General features: G+C 40.2%; 1 protein-coding gene across 1 annotated transcript in view; it reads right to left on the bottom strand.

Annotated features, from left to right (window-relative positions):
- The window catches only part of Gsk3b (glycogen synthase kinase 3 beta), a 115045-nt gene that overhangs the window by 73641 nt on the left and 20565 nt on the right, over nt 1-20839 (bottom strand). The window contains exon 4 of the mRNA XM_055625238.1: nt 3960-4043. Coding sequence (XP_055481213.1) covers nt 3960-4043 — 84 coding nt within the window. The remainder of the gene's footprint in view (nt 1-3959; nt 4044-20839) is intronic.

Genomic DNA, 20839 nt, shown 5'->3' with positions numbered 1-20839 from the left:
AAAGAAAGAAAGAAAGAAAGAAAGAAAGAAAGAAAGAAAGAAAGAAAAGGGAGTGGGGAGGGGAAGGAGAGTAAAAAGGAAAGAGAAGGAAAAAAGACAACAAGAGATCTCACAGGGACCACAGTCCTGATCCCTAACCTGACTAACTCCTTCTAGTTACAGTAGCTAGCATTTCCCTAGTTACAAGCAGAGTTGACTGCCAAGAAAAAGGGTCTCTAAAGCAGCTCAGTATCCAAGTGGCTTCCCTAGTAAGGAGTACAGGGACTATCTCTGGCATGAACTCAGTGGCTAGCTCTTTGACCTCCCCACCCCCTGTGGGAGTTGCAGCCTAGCTAGACCACAGGAGGACATTGCAGCCAGTCCTGGTGAGACCTGATAAGCTAGGGTCAGATAGAAGGGGACGAGGACCTCCCCTATCAGTGGACTTAGAGAGGGGCAGGGAGGAGATGAGAGAGGGAGGGTATGATTGGGAGGGAATGAGGGAGGAAGCTACAGCTGGGATACAAAGTAAAAAAACTGTAATTAATATAAAAATAAAAATTTAATTTAAAAAGAAAGCTGTGATCTTCAGGCTAGGGACATGGCTTGCAGAAGAAAAGACACTGGCTGTCTTACAGGGGACCCAGGTTTGACTAGCAAGTACCTACATGGTGGGTAGCTGCTCTGGGTGATATGATGATGCCCTCTTCTAGCCTCCCACAGCAATGCATGCAGATGATACACAGACACCCACAGACATAAAACAAAAACAAATCTTGCTGGGTGATGGTGGCACACACCTGTAGTCCCAGCACTCAGGAAGACAGAGGCAGACGGATCTCTTTGAGTTCGAGGCTAACCAGGGATACAACAGAGAAACCCTGTCTCAAAAAAAAAAAAAAAAAAAAAGAAAGAAAGAAAGAAAGAAACTTAAAATTTGATCATTAAAAATATTTAAATCCTAATTAAACTCTATCCAGAACTAAAATACACTTACAGACAGAAACTAAGGTATGAGATTAGTAACAACTCAAAGATTAAAAGTAATAGACTTGGTCAAGAGTAGTACTAAATAAAACAGCTCAAGAGAACCATATACAAATCCACAAAGGACACACTAGATGCAAATGTTAACAAGATCAATGTTTAGTAAGGTTCAATATAACTAGGTATGCAACCATGCAAGGATGGACATACGGAATAAGATATTAGAACTGAAGTCAACAGTAAGAATCGTGGCAGACTAGGTTTTTTTGTTAATTTTCCAAAACGGACTGATAAAAAGCCCAAAGTAGGTGCTGGAAAGATGACAATGGTTAAGAGCACTGGATGCCCTTCTAGAGGATCCAAGTCTGGCTCCCAGTATTCACATGGTGGCTCACAACCATCTCTAACTCCAGTTCCAGATGAGTCGACACCCTCCTCTTCTTGCTCCCACAAGCACTGCACACCAATGGCACACAGATATACAACAAGCAAAACACCCATAGACATATACAAAATCTCAAAATAAAACCAAAACTGGACCCTGAGTGACAGGATACTGAGAAAGAATAAGAAATATTCAAGCCAGATAGAGAATCTGCACAAAGATTTAGAAAGAACTGAAAAATGAAGGTTGGGTGTATGGGGAGGGGGGGGGAGGCAAATTAAACCTAACAAAAGGAAAGTCTAGATAACAAGAAAACTGAATTCATTCAGATTCCACAAGAAAGATGGGAGAGACAAAGAGAGGGAGAGGGAAAGGGGGAAAGGAAGAAAAATCTACAAAGACACAGAAATCCAGAGTCTAGATAGAAGGAATGTAACAAAATCTGGAAAGAGAAACTACTCCAAACTAATAAATATCTTTATTTTGCTCAAAAGCTGAGGTATGAGATATTAAAAATTACTTTTAGTACACATAGGTTTTCTACTCTTCTGATAGACTTGTGTTAGAGGCCTTTCAGCATCCCTAGGAGCAGTTATGGAAAACAGAAAGCTGAAGGCAGGAGCAAGGAAGCACTCAAGTAAACGCCAGTCAGCTGGCCTTCAGTCAGTGATGGAGCCTCCTGCCAAACCAAAACCCCAAAAGCTGCTCAGTACTATGCAAGGCCTCCCTCCCTGCCCTTTAACTTTGGAAGTTAAATGTGTTAACATTTACAAAGCATTTAAATAATGTTTGGTACATGGGGACTATGTTTATTGAAGTAATTAAGACACAGTGTTTAGGGAACTTTTAAGGAGGCATTTGCAAACGAATCTATATGTTATCTAGTAGATCATGGAACAAATAATTCTGACCTTTACTTTCCTCTGCAGGGCATTATAATGTCCAGCATCTAATAATAAAGAAGTCATGAGGATACAAAATTGCATTATAAAAATGCTGTAGACATAGCAGATGCTCTATAATTTTATTTGGGGAGGGACAGGAAAAGTAAAGAGATGCCAGAATAAACAGTAATAGGCAGTTTGCTAGACTAAGAGAAAGGAAAAATAGGTAGGATCAACCAATTGGCTTAAAAAAATCCAAATACTTTTGAGAGTTTACAATTCCTAATATAAGTAGAGGGATCTTAAAAGTAAGAACTAAGAAAGAAGTGTTAGTATAAGATCAACTTTCTAATTATGATTGTTAAAACATGTTATGACAATCATTACAGATCTGGAGAAACGGACATCACAAACATGAATTAAATATCTCTTGGATTACAGTTTGAGTTAGAAGTCACGTCTAAAAACACCTAAGTAAAATTTAGTGACAACTAAAAATGGTTACACTACAAACATGTAAATAATGTAAAGGCAACATGAACATAACAACCTTCGATATTATAAGCATGAAACCTGAAGTCCAAAATATCATGTGCTCTCATTCTGGGTAATTAAAAAAAAATTGGGTGCTTTGGTTGTTACTCTAGTACCTGCCTTGCTTCTCCACTTCAGACCAGTTGGGGGGGAGGGTGGAAATGGTGAGGAGGGCAGTAACAGGAAGCAAGAAAGGGACTAAGCAAGAGGTACTCTGACACCTCCTAAGGACACCAGAGAGATGAGGACTGCTGGTGTCCAAGCAGTCTTATCCTTACTTTCACAGAATTACACACAACCAGAAACAGTGACTATTTATAATCACCTCTAGAGATCTTTCAATATTTTTCCCTAGTTAGGCAAAGCACCAACACCCTCCCACTCACAATTTCTTTTGTGATCAACCTCAAATTAACACAATGACAAAATTTTCCTTCCCTTAATAAACAGATAACTATCATAACAGAAAACTACTATATAAGCATATAAGGAAACACAGAAATATTAATAAAAATAGCAATAAATAGTAATAAAATTATACTGAATTAATAAAGAAATGTTAATAAGAATATAAATGTGCCTGAGAGCTGAAGATATGTTTACTTTACAGGAGAAAATCCCTTTCCCTACATTTTTAAGGGGGCTTAGGGTTTAGGACAAGGCCACTGCTCTGTGGCACTAGATGACATCTCACTTGAGAAAGTTTGTCTTAACCCTTTCTTTTTAAATTAAGGGTGTGGGGAGGCACTCACAGGGAGCATGTCTGTGTGAGGAGGCCAGAAAAGGGCGGTCAGTGCCCAGCTCTATTACTGCCCTAAGGTTCTCTCACTGAACCGGAGACTAGGCTGGCAGGCAGCAATCCCAGGAGATCTGTCTGCCCCATGACCCCATTGAGCTGGGCTGTAGGTGCAAGCAGCCATGTCAAGCTTTAATGGTGCACTCTGGAGACTTGAACTATGGTCCTCGAGCTGCTGCAGCAGGAGCTTCGAAGCTGTCTCCCCAGCAACCCCAGGAAGAGCTTTCATTCTTTTCATTGGCATTTTCGTGCTATAACCAACAATACCCTACCTTGGGTTCAGAATCACTGATTTGTGCTTTGAATTCTCCCAATCAATTAGGAAAGCTATTTGATGGGGGGTGTGGAGGGTTATTTTTAAAAGAACAGTCAGTTCATCCTTTCCCACACCTACCTTCTCACCACTTGAGTAGAAGAAATACCGCAATCGAACTATGTTACAGTGGTCTAGCTTTCTCATGATCTGGAGCTCCCGGTTCTGCAAAGAAAGCATATAAAATAAAGATTTAAGGACAGCTATTCAAGACCAAGGTACTTCTACAATAAGAGTAAGCAAAGAAACAGCTCTGAACACACTGTTAAAATGTATGGCAAGCCAGTTACATGGTGGCACACAGTTGTAACCTTAGCACTGCTGATGTGGAAGCAGGAAGATCACCTGTTCAAGCCAATCTGGGCTACTCTACCTACAAAATAAAAAGGAAGGAAAGTGAGAGAGACCATTACCAGCCAATGACTCATCTGCCATGACTCATCAGTACAATAAATATGGAAATTAAGGTCCTGGTTTCACTCCAATATCACATGAATATAGATTTCCCTAAATGATCCTGTTTGTGTAAGCACCAGTTTGTGTAAGCACCAGTCAAGCCAAGGTTCAGTAAAGGCCCGCGTCTCACGTGTGCTTGAACAGACAGCTACTGCGGTTCTCACGCTCTAAGGTGCTCTTCACTGATGAGTAATGACAAACCAGCGCCACAGGGAGCATCACTACTCTACGAATGCAGCATATTTATTTTGTGTCACACAGAACAGAATGGAGACCGAAATAAACAACAACACTAAGAAAGGTCCTAATCTTCAGAAACCTAAGCGTCTATGGTAAAAGAAAGAAAAACTACTGTCATTTAGGGACAGGCTCATGCTCTACCACTGAGCTATATTTACATCCAAAGGGAATTTTAAAATACTGAAATTTAGGGCTGGAGAGATGGCTTAGAGGTTAAGAGCACTGTCTGCAATTCCAGAGGTCCTGAGTTCAATTCCCAGCAACCACTTGGTGGCTCATAACCATCTATAATGAGATCTGAGGTTCTCTTCTGGCCTGAAGGTAGAACACTGTATACATAATAAAAATACAGAAATTTAATAAGCATAAAGTGACTCAGTTGGTGAGTACTTGTTATATAAACATAAGACCTGGTTTCCAACATCCAGCATAGAAAATGCCCAGTGGGGCCATGCATGCCTGTAATCTCTGAGTTCATGGGCAGGGGCAGGCAGGCCCTAGGAGCTCACGGGCCAGTCAACCTAACCTCATTACAGGTTAATGAGAGACACAGCCTATCTAACTGAAAAAGAGGAGAATGAGAAAGGAAGATTCTCTTCAGTTACCCCCATACACAGTGTTTAAGTCCTCTTTATTAGGATATTGTTTTTGATCAAAGGTAAAGTTATCAGTCACTAGTGCTATCAATTTAGCAGCTCTCTGTTACTTTCAGTCTAGAAAAATTCACTAGTTATAGAAAGTAGACATTCTAGAGCAGAGTGTGGGTAAAAGCTGCACAGACTTGAATGAAATGAACATGTGAATTGTTCTGTGATGGCTGCTACTGACCATCAACTTGCCAGTATCTAAAATCACATAGGGGGTTAGCCTCTGGATACACCTGTGATGAAGGACTGTGCTGAGGCTGACAGAGGCGACAAGACCCACCTTAAAAGTGGGTGGCAACCACTCCTTGGGCTTGTATCCTAGACTGAACTAAAGGGCAAAAGCTAACTAAACACCAACTTTACCATTTTCTGATTCCAGGCTGTAGATGAATCATGGCCAGGCCCCCTTCCACGAGGACTTGCCAGCCATGATGGACTGTTAAGCTTAAAGAATACACTCAAAACAAAAAACAAAACAAAATTTCCCCCTTAAGTTGTTCCTGCAGAGTATTCTATTACAGGAACAGGAAATGTAACTGGACATATTTGTTAACTGTGCACAAAGAACACTGCAGTTAAATATAAAAACCTAGGGCACAGGTTTGTAATGTTCCAGAAACCGCTGGAAAGATAAGGTGGTTGAGTCATTAACAGTTGAGGGAAAGACAGAAGATAAGTTCAGAGAAAGGGGTAGTCAAGGGTGAAAGAAATAATGCCTCATCCACCATGAAGTGAAGAAACTCAAGTTCACTTCAAATATGAATAGAAGTCAATGGAGAGTTTGACAGCTGAAGTTGTGAACTCCAAAAGAGTATTCTAAAACTTGAACACAATAAGTTTGAATAACAAGGGGGCAGGAGGAATCATGCAATAGAAAGGAATGAATAATGGAATTGTAAATGAAGAAAAGAAAAGAATGTTATCTTAGAGCCATAAAGAGCTTTTTTAAAAACAAGCTAAGAGATTAAGATAAAAATGAAAAACTGACAATATGGCCAACGTAAGATGTAGATTTCAGAACAACAATGATGACACCGACTAATAAGACTGAATTAAAAGTTGGCGTAGGAAGAGCAGGGAACAATGCTACAGAGAATGATGAGGTCAGGAAACCCACTCTCCCCTGACAGCTGTACAATACATGCCTAGGAGATCCAATGTGACCTCAGGCAAAGTAACAACAACCAGAGAACTGTCTGAATTTCAATATATCTTCCAACTTAAACATACACTAAGTACCAAAACATAAGGAACCCTTGTAACTGCAAAGTGTTAAACATAATGTCTTATAACATAACTGATTAACTGAGCCAAGAAATTAATTCTAACAGAATTAAAAGGCTAATTTCTATTTAAAATAAAAACAAACTCTATAGGCTATAATCAGGTAAGAGATTAATAAAATACAATATTCTAAAAAAAAAAAATCACATTCATAAGGTTTAAAAAAAAGCCAACTTGAGGGTGCAGAGATGGCACAGTGATTAGGATCCTGATGCACTTGCACAGGACCCAGGTTTGGTTCCCAGTACCCATATGGTTACTGCCAAGAGTCTGTAGCTCCAGTTCCATGGGATCCAGTGCCCCTTTCTTGCCTCCATGGGCACCAAATGTGTCCATACTAATGCACATAAAACACTCATATAGAGAAAATAAAAATAAATGAATCTTTACAAAAAAAAATCAGACTCTAGAATTGCTACTATATAAAAAACACTCCATTTAAAACATTGCAAAGATATGTAGACAACAGAAAAGCTGACATTCACATTAAAAAACAACAGGCATTGATAGACAAAGCTAGTGCATTCAGCAATGAATATAAAGCAGCGAATATAATCATAATATACAAATGTATTGATTTCCTTTAATTTCATCAAAATATAAAATATAAGCCATAGAACATACATACATTTCATCAAACAATAACAGTACAAAGAAGGAAAAATTAGCTATATTTGAGCTATATTTTCCTGGAGCCAAACAAAGCAGCTTTAACCTAAAATAGACTGTCACAAGTTGAGATGCCAAGTGTAATCCCAGAACAACCACCAAAGAGTCACCTAAGATGTATGTCTCCAGGCATGTCTAGGAGGACTCAGAGTTGCTTAACAGGTGGGGAGGCCCTGAATGCTGACAGCACCATTGTGGGCTAGCATCCTAGACTGTGTAACATATACAAAGTTAGGAAGGAAGCACCAACGTTCATCTCTTTCTGCTTCCTGACTGTGGGCCAATGTGCATAGCTGCCACCATACCTAAAAACAGCTCTTGTCACTGTATTTTCCCACAGTGACACACTACACTCTCAAACGATAAGCAAAAGTAAACCCTTTCTCTCCTTCGTTTTTTTTTTTCCCCCCAAGATATTTAATCATAGCAATGAAAAAGCCAGTACAGTGTACTAAAAAGTTTGTTGGGATTGGGCTCATCGGTTCTCTGTTACGGAAGGAGAAAGCATTGTCACGAGGCCCCAGATGTATGAAGGGACAATGGACAGGGAATGGTGGCTGAAGGAAGGGCATCACTCTCTTCAATCACATGCAACACGAAAACAAGAGTGGGACTCCTAGGAAAGAAGGAGGACTTCTAGGAAGGGATGGGATGAGATGTATTACTGGGGTAGGGGAGTAAGATTACTAGTATTACATATGTGTATGAGACTCTCAAAGTAAGGAAAAGGTGTTTGTTAAAGACAAAGGAGTCAGTATGTTCTAGTAAGGAGGGACAAAACCAACAAGAGAAAGAAATTAAGCAAAATGGCATCACTTGTTCCTCATATGCAACTACATAAATTATTAATGAACTAAGTACACAATTAAAAGGCAGAGATGGCCAAACTGGACTTTTGTTTTGTTTTTGAGACAGGGTTTCTCTGTGTGGCCATGGCTGTCCTGAAACTAGCTCTGTAGACCAGGGATTAAAAGTATGCAACACTACTACCTGGCTCAAACTGGAGGCTGGTTGTGTTTTTGTTGTTGTTGTTGTTGTTGTTGTTTTAAAGCTCTAAATATATTTCTCTCTAAAGGAGATACAATTTAGACTGAAACACAAAGATCATTACAAAGACAAACTATAACATAAGGGACACTGGAGTTTCAATATTATGTCCTGCCAGTGACAACTTGCTTTGCAATAAGGCTTCTCCTTATTCATATGCCCAACCAGACATTAAAATTTGTGCTCTACACTGGACCTAAGTTTTGCTTCCTATTCCAGAGTGTCAATACTATCTGCTCACACTGTAAACCACCGGTGACAGTATTACAAGAATGTCTTGACCCTTTTTCCTACCTACATACTTAACTAATTCCCATTTCCCTCACCATCTCCAGGCCATTTCCAGCTGTTCCCCCACACATTCAACTCTTCTTATAGCATGTAAAAATATTTTGAAGTGTATTGTGTCTTTCCATGTATTACTACAACTACAGTCAATGCTGTTATATAAAAGAAAGTACGCCAAAACTTGCAGAACTCAGGTATGACATCGCCACGACAAGAGACAACAACATATACCCTGCCTAAGCAACTTACTATAAATTCCTTAAGAGTAGAAATTGAACTTACTATCTTTGCCCGTCATCTAGCACTGGGAATTGGGAGGGAAGGCAAATAAAATCTTACATATAAAACAAAGACTTATAACTGTAATAAGCATGTAAAAAAAAGCTAACTGCTCAAGACATACTAAATACCATACTAATAAGGAAACCTGAAGAATATATTTCAAGCAGAAATTGCTTTTCTTCTTTTTAATAAAAAACTATTCAAATACATATGTCTCTAAAAGAACTGTTATGGTTTAGATATACATTCCCTGGAAGACCCGTAAGTCTTGATCCACAGCTGGTAAGCCCAATCACTAAGTGTGACTGAATCCCAAAGGTTCTGGACTCATCAATGGACTGACCCTTTAGGAACTGGTAGTGCGATTAGGAGGGGGCTAGCTGGAGAAAGCTCTCTGGGAGTGTGCCCTGGAGAGGTGCACCTGCCCCTGCCCCTGCCCCTGCCTGCATTCTCCCTCCTTCCAGGAGAGGCTCTCTGCTCCTTTATACTCTTGGGCTGTATTATCAATCTAGTGGCCAAGAAACAATAGCATCAGCTAACCCTGGACTGAATCTGCCAAAAAGTCTTTCCTTCCTTTCTGTAACTTCTGGTACTTTTTGTTACAGCAACAAAAACTAACAAATAGACATAAAGGGTTTTATTCCCTTTTACAATACTGGACACCTTAACACTAGGAAGGCAGGGAAGAAGGAGGGGGAAAGGGAGGGAGGGAAAGAAGGACGGTAGATTGGGTGACTTGCTTCTGAAAGCTAAGCCACAAAGCCAAGGGTCACCGGAAGGGTACGTTAAGGAACCATTATGTAAAGCCTGGAGAAAGTTAACTTTCAGGTGAGGAAACAACCAGCAAGCTCAAAACTGTGGGTGTAAAGTAGGCAGCATATGTCTGTCGATCATCTTTCTTCTTCACCAGAGTTTGTTCTATCACAGAAAACTGCTGCAGTGAAGCAGAATTAACCTCAAAGACTTTGCTTTCAAACTACCTTCTCTAAACATAACTTCTGTTAAAAACAAAACAAAACAAACAAAATAAAAACCTTATCCAAAGAACTGAATCAGTTTAAACCCTGTCTAAATTTTTTATTCCATAGTAAAATCAGATGAACCCCCTCCCCCAAATACTCTACAAATGGCTTCTAAAAAGAAAAATCTCAAAATAACTCCTGGTATACACAAGTATTTTCAACTCAACTATATGTCAGAACTGGGAGTCTTGGTCTGCAAAATGATACACTGATGGGTGAGCACACCGAAACTTCCGATACAGTGTGACTGATTTTCATCACTAGCCAGCTGCTGTTTGTGAGCACAGGAGTGTAGTGGTCTCACTGAGAATGGCTCTCATAGGTTCACAGGCTTCACTACTTGGTCCCCAGTTGGTGGAACTGTGCGGAAAGAATTAGGCCTTGTTGGAGGAGGTGTGTCACTTAGGGGAGGCTTTAAGCTTTCAAAGGCCCAAGACATTCCCAGTGAGCACGCACTCTGCCTTGTGCTTGTGGTTCAAGATGTAAACACTTCACTACTGCTCCAGCACGTGCCTGCCTGCTGCCATGTGCCCTTCCATGATGTCAATACTTCACTGCTCCAGCACGTGCCTGCCTGCTGCCATGTTCCCCTCCAGGATGGTCACAGCCTCTCATCTCTGACCCTGGAAGCTCCAAACAAATTCTTCCTCTTTAAGGTGCCTGGGTCACGGTCTCATCACAGCCATAAAAGAGTAACCAAGACAAAGAACAGAAAATCCTGCTTATTGCTTTGTTAAAGTCTACAAACCTGTCAGGGAAAATGTCTTGTCTACAAAGATAACAATTTTAAATATTGCAAGTCACAAAGAACCACTGATGTGATTGATCTAAGTTAAGAGATTTTACTCTTGGGAATATTACTGACTATGAAAAAAGTTATTAAAGGGATGAGGTGAAACACTAAAAGTGGAATGGGGAACCCAAGTCTGAGAGGCAGATTAACTCACAAGGCTATTAATACAGTAGAAGGGGCCACTGGCCTACAAAGTCCTTTGGGAAGCTGGAAAGGGAAGTTCAGCTAACTGACAGAGACACTGAAGGTGAAAGGCCCAGGAAGTAACCTGAATGTGCTCACTCACTCCTCAGCAAGAGGGCTGCCTGGCGCCTGAAGTTCCAGAAGCATACAAAAATGTGTATAAAGTAAGAAAAGATGACCAGACTTGACTGGACTCCTAATTAGAAAGCAAGTCTATAAACAACAGCAAAAATAAAATGGAGAACCTAAACAGTGGTGTTGCATCATCCCCATAAAATTTAATAAAAAAATTTAAAATAAAATTAAAAAATAAAAGAATTCTGAGGCATATTCATACCTAGTACATAAGTAACCACACAAAAGAAGCGCCACAAAACTAATGCCCTAGAACAAGAGTGGACAAGTGTTTTCCATGAAGGATGAGATAGTAAATATTTTTGGCTGGCAAACCATATGGACTATGCTGCAACGACACAACTGTACAGCTACGCTGAAGAATAGCCATCAACAAAACAAAATAGAATGGACATGACTGTGTTCTAATAAAACTTTATTATTTTTTTATTTAAAAAACCAGAAGCAGGCCCACAGTTTACCACTGCTCTAGAAAACAAGAAAGAAAAATTCCAGATAATCAATTTTTACCTATCATCCCTATCGCTAACACATACAGAATGAACTTTATAGATTAATTTAATGACAAGTGTTCTAGGAATTTATGATATTTTCCTTTAATGCTACTATAACCAGTACAAACAGTATCGTAATTATAAATTATAGTTATAAAAGAACCAAGTGTGCCAAAGAAAACGCAGAGGACCTATATTTCCTATCAGTGGCGGTGAATTAAAGAAGCCATGAATGAGGTTCTTAAAGGCTTATTTTCAGAGGCCTCAGCATATAGGTAAGTGCTAACATGAATGCATTCCTTAAACCCTGTTATCTATAAATGCCAATAACAATTATTAACAATAATGAGAATGATGCTAAAAACTGAGACTATATCCTACGCTGGGCACCATGCTGGCAGGTTATCTTTATGATCTAAACCTTTCGTGTAGGCAACATCATTATTACCATTTTAGAGAGGCTGTAAGTACAAAAGGGTTAAGAAAGATGGTAACAGGTGGAGAGTTGGCTCAGCAGTTAAGAGCATTGGCTGCTCTTCCAGAGGACCAGGGTTCAATTCCTAGCACCCACATCGCAGCTCACAACTGCCTGTAACTCAAGTTCCCATGTATCCAACTCCTTCAAACAGATATACATGCAGACCAAAGGCCAATGTACTTTTTTTTTTAATTACTTAATACAGATGCTAACAAAATGCAGAGGCAAAAATTAAGCCACATATACACACAGAGGTCACACAAGAGAACATGTTGAATGCAATTAAAAGGATTTTTAAAAATAGAGTTCTGAAAGTATTTTTTAAAAGCACATCCGCCTGGAGAAAATTTAAATCATTTTATATGAAAGGATACAAAATTAAGTTAAGGCTTAAGTAAGTTTCAATACTTCTCTGGAACCACTGACTTTCTAAGTAAGCAAAAACTTTATAACTTCCTAGAAGAATGAGAAAGTATTTCTAGGACAGAATTAAACTAAAATCTCAGACTGCTGCAGAAGACTATATCCTTACACCAAGGTTTCCACAAGCCACAGATAACATGTGACCACTCTCGACCGTTCTTTCCTGCTTCCTTTTTTCTCTTGGCTTGCATCCTTCAAGTCTCTCAGCTCTTTTCAGCTGTCTCTACTACCCCGTCTAGTCTGCAGCTTTACAGCTGATGACTCCCCCTGAGTGTCAGCAAGCCAGTGAACTACCTACTTAACAATTTCCTTTATACACCTTGTCATTAGCAAGTTCCTGATTGCCTTTAAACCTGCTCCACCCACAGCCTTCCCATCTCAACTGCTGGCAATTCCACTCACCTAAGTAATGCCTGCAGTATTGATTTGTCTTTCTCTCGGGCCTCAATTCCAACACTGGCTCTACCTCCGAAATATACACAGGCTTTCAGTAATGACAGTCTTGTGCATTTGGTCCCTAGCAATGAAATTCATATTTCTATAGAAACCTACACAGGAACAGAAAAAGTAACCTTACTGTGAACAGCCACCAGCTGTCCTTCATGGGGGAAAATGTCTGAACAAGTTCTAGGACATCTACATCACGTAATACATACTCAACAACATATCTGTATCTCCAGAAAATATTAGAAGATTAAAAAAAGACAATTCCCAAAGTTGTATAGCATGTGATCCTTTCATGCAACAATCACACACTCCTTTAATAATTTCTAAAGATGTGTTTACGGGAATGAGTGTTTTGCCTGCATGTACGTCTGTGCACCATGTGTGTACCTGACATCTGCAGAAGGCAGAAGAGAGCATCAGATACTCTAAAAATGGAATGATGGACAGTTGTGAACTGCCATGTGGGTGCTGGGAACCAAACCTAGGTCTTCTGCAAGAGCAGAATGTTCTTGTTGCCTTGCTCTGCCATCTCTTCAGATAGGACAAACTTTTTGTGGCCATGGTGACACAGAATCAGAGTCACCATGTGACTCAGAAATTACACTCCCAGCTGTGTGTATGTGTATGTAGATGAAAAAACAGATATCTAAACAATAACTATAAACAAATGCTCACAGTGGCATCTCTTCTAATAGCCAAAAAATTACAGATATAACATGAGCATCAACAAAATCTAACACACTCTAACACCATGTGAACATAAATAAGAATTCAATATTGGGAACTGGCTGCTCCAACAAGCCAAGATACATTGCCCTGAACAGCACTGCCAAACCTGCTCTAACTCCCAGACTTCTGGGCTGTGCTGTGGTTCTAGCACCAAAGCATGCTAACATGTAACCAAACAAGCACTACCTAGAATAAGGATGAACAGAGAAGATGGATCAAATTGCCTCCATGAGATGCAATTAATTTTTAAAAAGCCAAGTAACAGAAGACACTCTAGTCCAAAGACAGGAAGAACACAGAAAACTACAAGAAATAAAAAGGCAACTGAAACGTCCGGAGAAGGAAATAGGGTAGGGACTGGAGAGGTGGCTCAGTGGTTCAGAGTCACCTATGACTTCTGTTCCAGAAGCTCTAACACCTTCTTCTGGCCTTGAAGGGCACCAATGCATATGGTGCAGAGACTTCCACACATGCAAAACACCCAGACACATTATTTTAGTTTTATAAATATTACAAAAAAAAAAAAAAAAAAAAAAAAAAGCCCATTCTCAGAGGGTGGCAGTGGTGCATGCCTTTAATCCAGGACTAGGAAGGCAGAAGCAGGTGGATCTTTTTTAGTTCAAGACTAGCCTGATCTACAGTTCCAAAATGCCGGGGAAAAAAAAAAAAAAAAAAAAAGCCTAAGTAAACTCCCAAATAAAATCTGAAGGGACTCAGGGACTCTCATCCCAAAGATGCACAAATAGCAACATAAAAACAAAGATGAAAAAAACAAGGAACTGTGATCCTTTCAAAAGATCATGTTGGTATAATGTTCTTTTGGAATGTATACAATTTACCCTTGTTCATTCAAATGCTGCTTTCTCTACCCTACTATCTGGTTTCAAGCATCACCTGTCTCAAGTTTGCGTGAACCTGCCACCATTTGTTCTCTGTATTGTCAATTAAACAACCAGCCAATGCTGTGCAATGGAGAGGACAGGGTGGGAAATGCTGGTCCAGGAGGGGAGAGGCGGTGCAGAGAATCCACAGGAGAGGTCTTGGAACCACGTGGAGAGATGGACCAGACCTAAGATATGACTAAAAGCAAGTATTGAAATCTGAATAATAGGAAACTATGTGGGCTTGGAGGTTTAGGATGGAATAACTACTGCCCAGCATTGTGCTATAGGTTAATTAAATAAATCCTAGTCTGTGTGGTGATTTGGGTATACAGCTGGTTTAGGACTAACCACTGATTAACTAAAAGGAAATATTAATACCCACAACAAGATCACATGACTTTAAGACCACATAAAAAAAAGACAGGGTAATGGTTGAAATACTGACAAAAGAATTTAAAAGTCTAACCATAAAATGACCAATTAATTCAAAGAATACAAAAAAGCAGATGGAATAAGGACATTCATTCATGCTCTAAACAAGAAAAGCCCAGGCCAGCAATATGAGAAAGAAAATTGGCAAAGAAATTGAGATTGGGGGCAGAGCCTCCCACCACTGTTAACTGTGAATTACTCAATGAGCAATTAAACATTAAAATGGAAAGGTATTCCTAATACACTAGACCAAACAAAGTATCAAGGATTGAAGATAAGGTAGAAGAAAAACTACATTCAAACATTAGCAAAGAAAAATAATAAACATGCCTAAAACGTCTAAGAACTGTTAAAATGAAGACACTCAACTTCATGGATAGAAAGATCTACAAAAATATCTGAATGTACACAAACCATACGCAACGCGTGATTACAGCATAAAATTTCCTGTCTAGGATATGAAAGACATTCATCTAAGCACAAATGGCAGTAGAATCGTCAACATATACACCCAAAAAAAATTTTCTTCACATCATTATGAAAATGATAACACCAAAGAACCAAGAAACATCATTCTAAGCTACAACAGAGAACTTACAGAGGCAAAACTGTTGTACTGACAACAAACCGCTTAGCAAACACCCTAAAAGTATGGAAGTATGGACTGATACATTTCAAACCCTGTGAGTAAGTAACTGCCAACTAAAACTTTGTCTGGCAAAGTTATAGTTTTTTTTTTTTTTTGTTTTAATTTCAAATATCATTAAATCACAGTTTTACAGGCTGGCTAGCCCAGTATGAAGAACTTAGCACTAGGTGAAGGACTTCTCCCCCACCCCTTTTTAGGTTTTGGTTTTTTGAGAAAGGGGTTTCTCTGTGTAGCCCTGGCTGTCCTGGAATTCAATCTGTAGAATAGGCTGGCCTCAAACTCAAGAGATTTGCCTGCTTCTGGTCCTCAGCACTGGAGTTAAAGGCATGCGCCACCACACCCAGCTCCATTTCCTTTATTTTACTATTAGTTATTTGAGAATTCATAACGTATTTTGATGATATTCATCCCTCCCTCCACTTCTCTCAGGTCTACCCCCTCCTTCCCAACCAACCCAACTTCTGTGTGTCTCTCTATCCTCTGCCTCACCACCCCTTTCTTCCCTCCACAAATATAGTTGGTGCTTCCCATACACTCTTGAAGTGTGGCCTTCCAAAGGAATACGGTCAACCTACCAGGAGCCACCCCCTTAAAGTAAACTGACTCTCCAGCTGCCAATAGCTAGGAAGTGTGACTTCATGGCCACCTTCACCCTCCATGCTAGGGTTCTGTCTAGCTTGAGCCTGTGATGGTCCTGTGCATGCTGTCTCAACTACTACAAAATCCCATGTGTAACTGCCCCATGGTGTCCAGAAACCACGTTTCCTTTTAGCCATCAACTTACTCTAGCTATTTCAAACTTATTTTTATCATGACTCCTGAGCCTTGAGAAGAGAGGTGCGATGTAAATACCAATTTTGAGCATTTAAAACATTCCATAGTCTACTAAAAAAAGCAGCTTCTCTGATGAATGGTACGACAGGCACTGATCTCTGGGTATAATGATAGATCCTCAGGAGTCATTTTAATGCTATGTCCACTTAGAAGAGAAACAATAAGCAGTAGGCTCTCCCCTAGGGCCTACGACTTACCCAGCCACAAGTTCCTGGCCCGAATATGGGTTTCAACTTGTGCAGCTTGATTCAATCTAATTTAAAAAGTGGTTGATTACTCCCATAACAGTCCTGCCACTATCACACCAGTGGGCATGTCTTCCCAGGCCAGCCATTGTTGCAGCTCCCAGTGTTCACAGCTGAATTAAGATGAGAGAACACATGCAACATTTATCTTTCTAGGTCTGTTATCTCAGAATGACTGCCTACAAATTTCAGTTTTGTTTCTCCAACATTCCACTGTGCAAATGTATACCACATTTTCATTATCCATGCATCAGCTGATGGACATTTAGGCTGTTTCTATTTCCTGGCTATTATGAAAAGAACAATACTGAACATGGATGAGCAAATATCTGTGTAGTAGAATAGAGTTCCTTGGGGTATATATAACCAAGAACAACATAGCTAGATCATGTGGCAGATCGTATTTCTAGCACTTCTGAGGAAGGGTCACACGGATTTCAGCTGTGGCTACACCAGTTTGCACTACCACCAGAAGTAAGCCTTTCCCTTTCCTACATCCTTGCCTGCGTTGGTTGTCTTTAAATATGTGTGTGTATATATATGTTTTAGGCATTCTGATGCGGGTAAGATGAAATCTCATAGTTTGAATCTGAATTTTTCTGGTTGTGTAGGAATGTCTAAACATTTCTAAAAAGTATTTCTCAGCCAGCTGTCTTTCTCTTTTGAAAATTCTGTTTACTTCCATGCTTACTCCCCACCCCTTTTGAAATGGGGTGGGGAGTAAGCATGGAAGTAAATCTACCTAGTCCTGACTACCCTGCCTCTGTCTCTACAGTACTAGGATTAAAGGCGTGTACCACCAAACCCAATCTCCATGCCCCAATATTTTTTTTTTACTTTCTTGATGTTTCCTTTTTGTTTTAGTTCTTTGTATATTCTAGGCACAAGCCTCTGTCAGATGTAGAGCTAGTAAAGAGAGTCCCTCCTTGGAGTGGGGGTAGGAGGAAACTTTGGAGAGAAAAGTGGAGAGAAACTGGACAGAAAATTTTTAATTCTTCTTTTCCTATTTGTGTATCTTTTATCACCTTCACTTGTCTTATAGCTCTAGCTAAGACTTCAAGTACTGTATTAAACAGAAATGGAGTGTGTGGACATTTTTGTATTATCCAACTTTACTGGAAATGCTTTGAGCTCTTCTCTATGTAGAATGATATTGGCTGTGGACTTACTGTATATTTTCTTTATTATCCTGATATATCCCCTCTATCTCTGTATTTTCCAGGACTGATCATGAACGAATGATGGATTTTTGTCAAAGCTCTTTTGGAGGCTATGAAGTGGGTTATGTTTATTGATTTGCGTATGTTGAACCATCTCTGTACTTCTGGGATGAAGGAGAGTTGACTATGGAACATCTTTTTTCTGTTGTTAAATCCGGTGTGTATGGTGGACTGAGTAACAATGTCCCCATAAGCCCCTATGTTTGAATGCTTAGTCGGCAGGGAGTGACTATCTGAAAGAATTGTAAGAACTAGAAGATGTGGCCCTGCTGCAGGAAGTGTGTCACTGACGGGCAGGGATGGGGGACTCTGAGCTTTCAAGAGTCCAAGCCGGGCCCAGGAGCTCCCTCCTTCCCTGCTATCCACAGATCAGGCTATAGAACTCTCAGCTACTTCTCCAGCACTAGGTCTGTTTGCATACCACCATAATAATGGACTAACCACTGAAAATTCCCAATTAAATGGTTTTTTAAAAGAAATCATAATAAGAGTTGCCTTGGTCATGGTGTCTCTTCACAACAACAGAACAGTGTACTAAAACAGAAGTTGGTACCCGGAGCTGGGTATTTCTGTGAGGGGTCTGACCATGCTGTCTGCTGGGAATGTGGAAGTCTTGAAGACTTTACTAGAAATGCTGTTGGACTCTTGAAGTAAGAGCTTAATAGGTGCCCTAGTAGGAGAACAGGACACAATGCTGGGGGCAATCTGAACGGTGGAGGGCCTAGCTCAGGATGTGTCAGAGGGGAAATATTAGGAAGCGGCCTTGAGAGCATTCTGTGGCTTTTTATGCCCTATCCTAAAACTCTGCCTAAGGCTAAACTGAAGAGACAGCCTGGTATTGATCCCATTTTGTGGTTATTAGGAATCACTCTTACAAAGAAAAAGAGTAAGCTGGACAAAGAGAAATAAAGAAATGTACAGTGTTTGGGGAGGGGTATCAGGAAAGCTGAAGTTGAAGCGTAAAGAATAGCCTGATGCTAAGTGAATAAGGGAGTGGTGACCTCAGGGCAAGACCCCAACCAGCTAAGTTTCCAACTTGGGAAAAGCTTAAGCAATAAAGGAAACCACTAACAACGGAAAGCTAATGCAAATGTTACTCAAAGAGGGGCCCAGCAAGTTCCAGCCCCAACAAGCAGCAAAACTTGGCAGCTTCAAACTCAGGATTCTAGCTTTAGAGTCCAGGACACACAAAAAGGGCCATAGAAACTCCCTCCTTATCTAAGGCAAGACACTGAAGCCAGCCATGTGTCAGGGACATTCCTTGAAGGGAGGCCCAGAGAGGCTATTGCATGAAGCTGTGAAGATGAGGCCATGATCTTGGAAATTCAAGATCATGGAGATGCCAGAGTTGTGGAATACCTGCCAAGGACAGCTGCTACCAGAATGTGAAAGCAGCTCAGGGGAGAAAAGTGCTGCAGTCAACAGAGCTGACAGGAGTTAGAGATCTGAAGAGCTCTTTGACATCAGACATGGAGATTCAGAATTTGGAGTGTACCCAGCTGTTTTGTGGTCTTGCTTTGGTCCAGCATTTCCTCGCTGTGCTCCCTTTCCTCCCTTTTGGAATGGTAATGTATATGCTGTACTGTATATTGGAAATATGTGATCTGCTTCTTGATTTTACAGGGGATTACAGTTAAGAGACCCCCATGAGTCTGAGAAAAAGACTTTGAACTTTGGACTTTTAAAGAGTGTTGAGACTGTGATAGACTAAGGACTTTTGAAGTTGGGCTGGATGCATTTTTGCATCATATTAGGCTACAAGCCTCTGGGAGCTAAGGAGTAGGATGTGGTACTTTAAATAATAATGGCCTCCATAGGCTCATATATTTAAATACTAAGTCACCAGCAATAGAGTATGAAAGGATTATGAGGAGTAATAGGTGTGGTCTTATTGGAGGAAGTGCGTCACTGCTTTTGGGCTTTGAGACTTCAAAACCTCAAGACAGCCACAGTAGGTCTCTCTTCCTGCTGCCTGCAGATCCTAATGTAGAACTCTCAGCTACTTTTCCAGCATCATTGTCTGCCTATGTGGCTGCCATACTCCCCACCATGAAAATAAACTAAACCTCTGAAACTATAAGCAAGCTCCCCAATTAAATGCTTTCTAAGAGTTTCTTTGGTCACAGTGTATCTTCACAGAGATAGAACAGTGACTAAAACAGTTTGCATATGTTTTATTGGGAATTTTTACATTCATATTCATTTTATATATAAGAAACTAGCTTACAGTTTTCTTTTTCTGTTGTAAAAAGAATTCGAAATTGTTCTTCCCTTTTCTACTTTATGTAATTTTTGCTTTATTGTAATTATAGATTTTTATTTGCTCTGATAAGGGAAGTCAAAGCTTTATGAGTACATGGCTTGGGCCAAGCCTAGAATGTTTCTATCTAAATATACCTAGGCCTAGGAATGGAAGCTTCTAGCCTCTATACAATGTAATTTTCTGCAAGCCAGGACCTTGAACACTTAGGCTTCCAGCCTCCGACAGACTACTAACATAGGCCTAGAATGTTTTCAGCTGAGTAAGCTCACCCTTTCTAGTTCTTCCTGAACTCTGGCTGGCTGGTTCAACTCAGCTGTTCCAGTTTAAATCTCCGGCTTCACGCTGACTGATTCAAACTGGCTTCTCTCCACATCTCACTGAATTGCTCTGCTTAGAAAACCTGCCTCACACATATATGAACTAAACTGTAATCAACTGAACTGCACCAAACTGTACTATACTCCCTAACTCTACTGTACTGTCTTCATAAACTCTGCTGCTCTCTCTGCTCTGCTCTTAAACAGCTTCTCTTTCCTCTCTGTTCTCTTGAGAGTTGGGCATATCGTATCTCTGGATCATTGTGTCAAATATTTCTCTGATATTCAACTTTGTCCCTTAATTGGATGTCACTGTTTGGGATTAAAGATATGTACTACATTCCAGCCAGAGGGATTAAGAGTGTACATGTATTCCAGCCGGAGAAAAGAAAGGTGTGTACCAGCAGAATCACACAGACCTAGGTCTTTGGCCAGTGTAGGATTTGCTGGATTAAGATTCACCTACAATTTGAGTAACAGTGGCATTAGTTTCTCTTCTT

Source organism: Psammomys obesus, unplaced genomic scaffold, assembly GCF_907164565.1.
Source record: "Psammomys obesus unplaced genomic scaffold, mPsaObe1.curated_primary_1811, whole genome shotgun sequence".
Taxonomy (NCBI): domain Eukaryota; kingdom Metazoa; phylum Chordata; class Mammalia; order Rodentia; family Muridae; genus Psammomys; species Psammomys obesus.
Note: the sequence above shows the minus strand (reverse complement) of the source record. Positions and strands in the feature narration are given on the sequence as shown.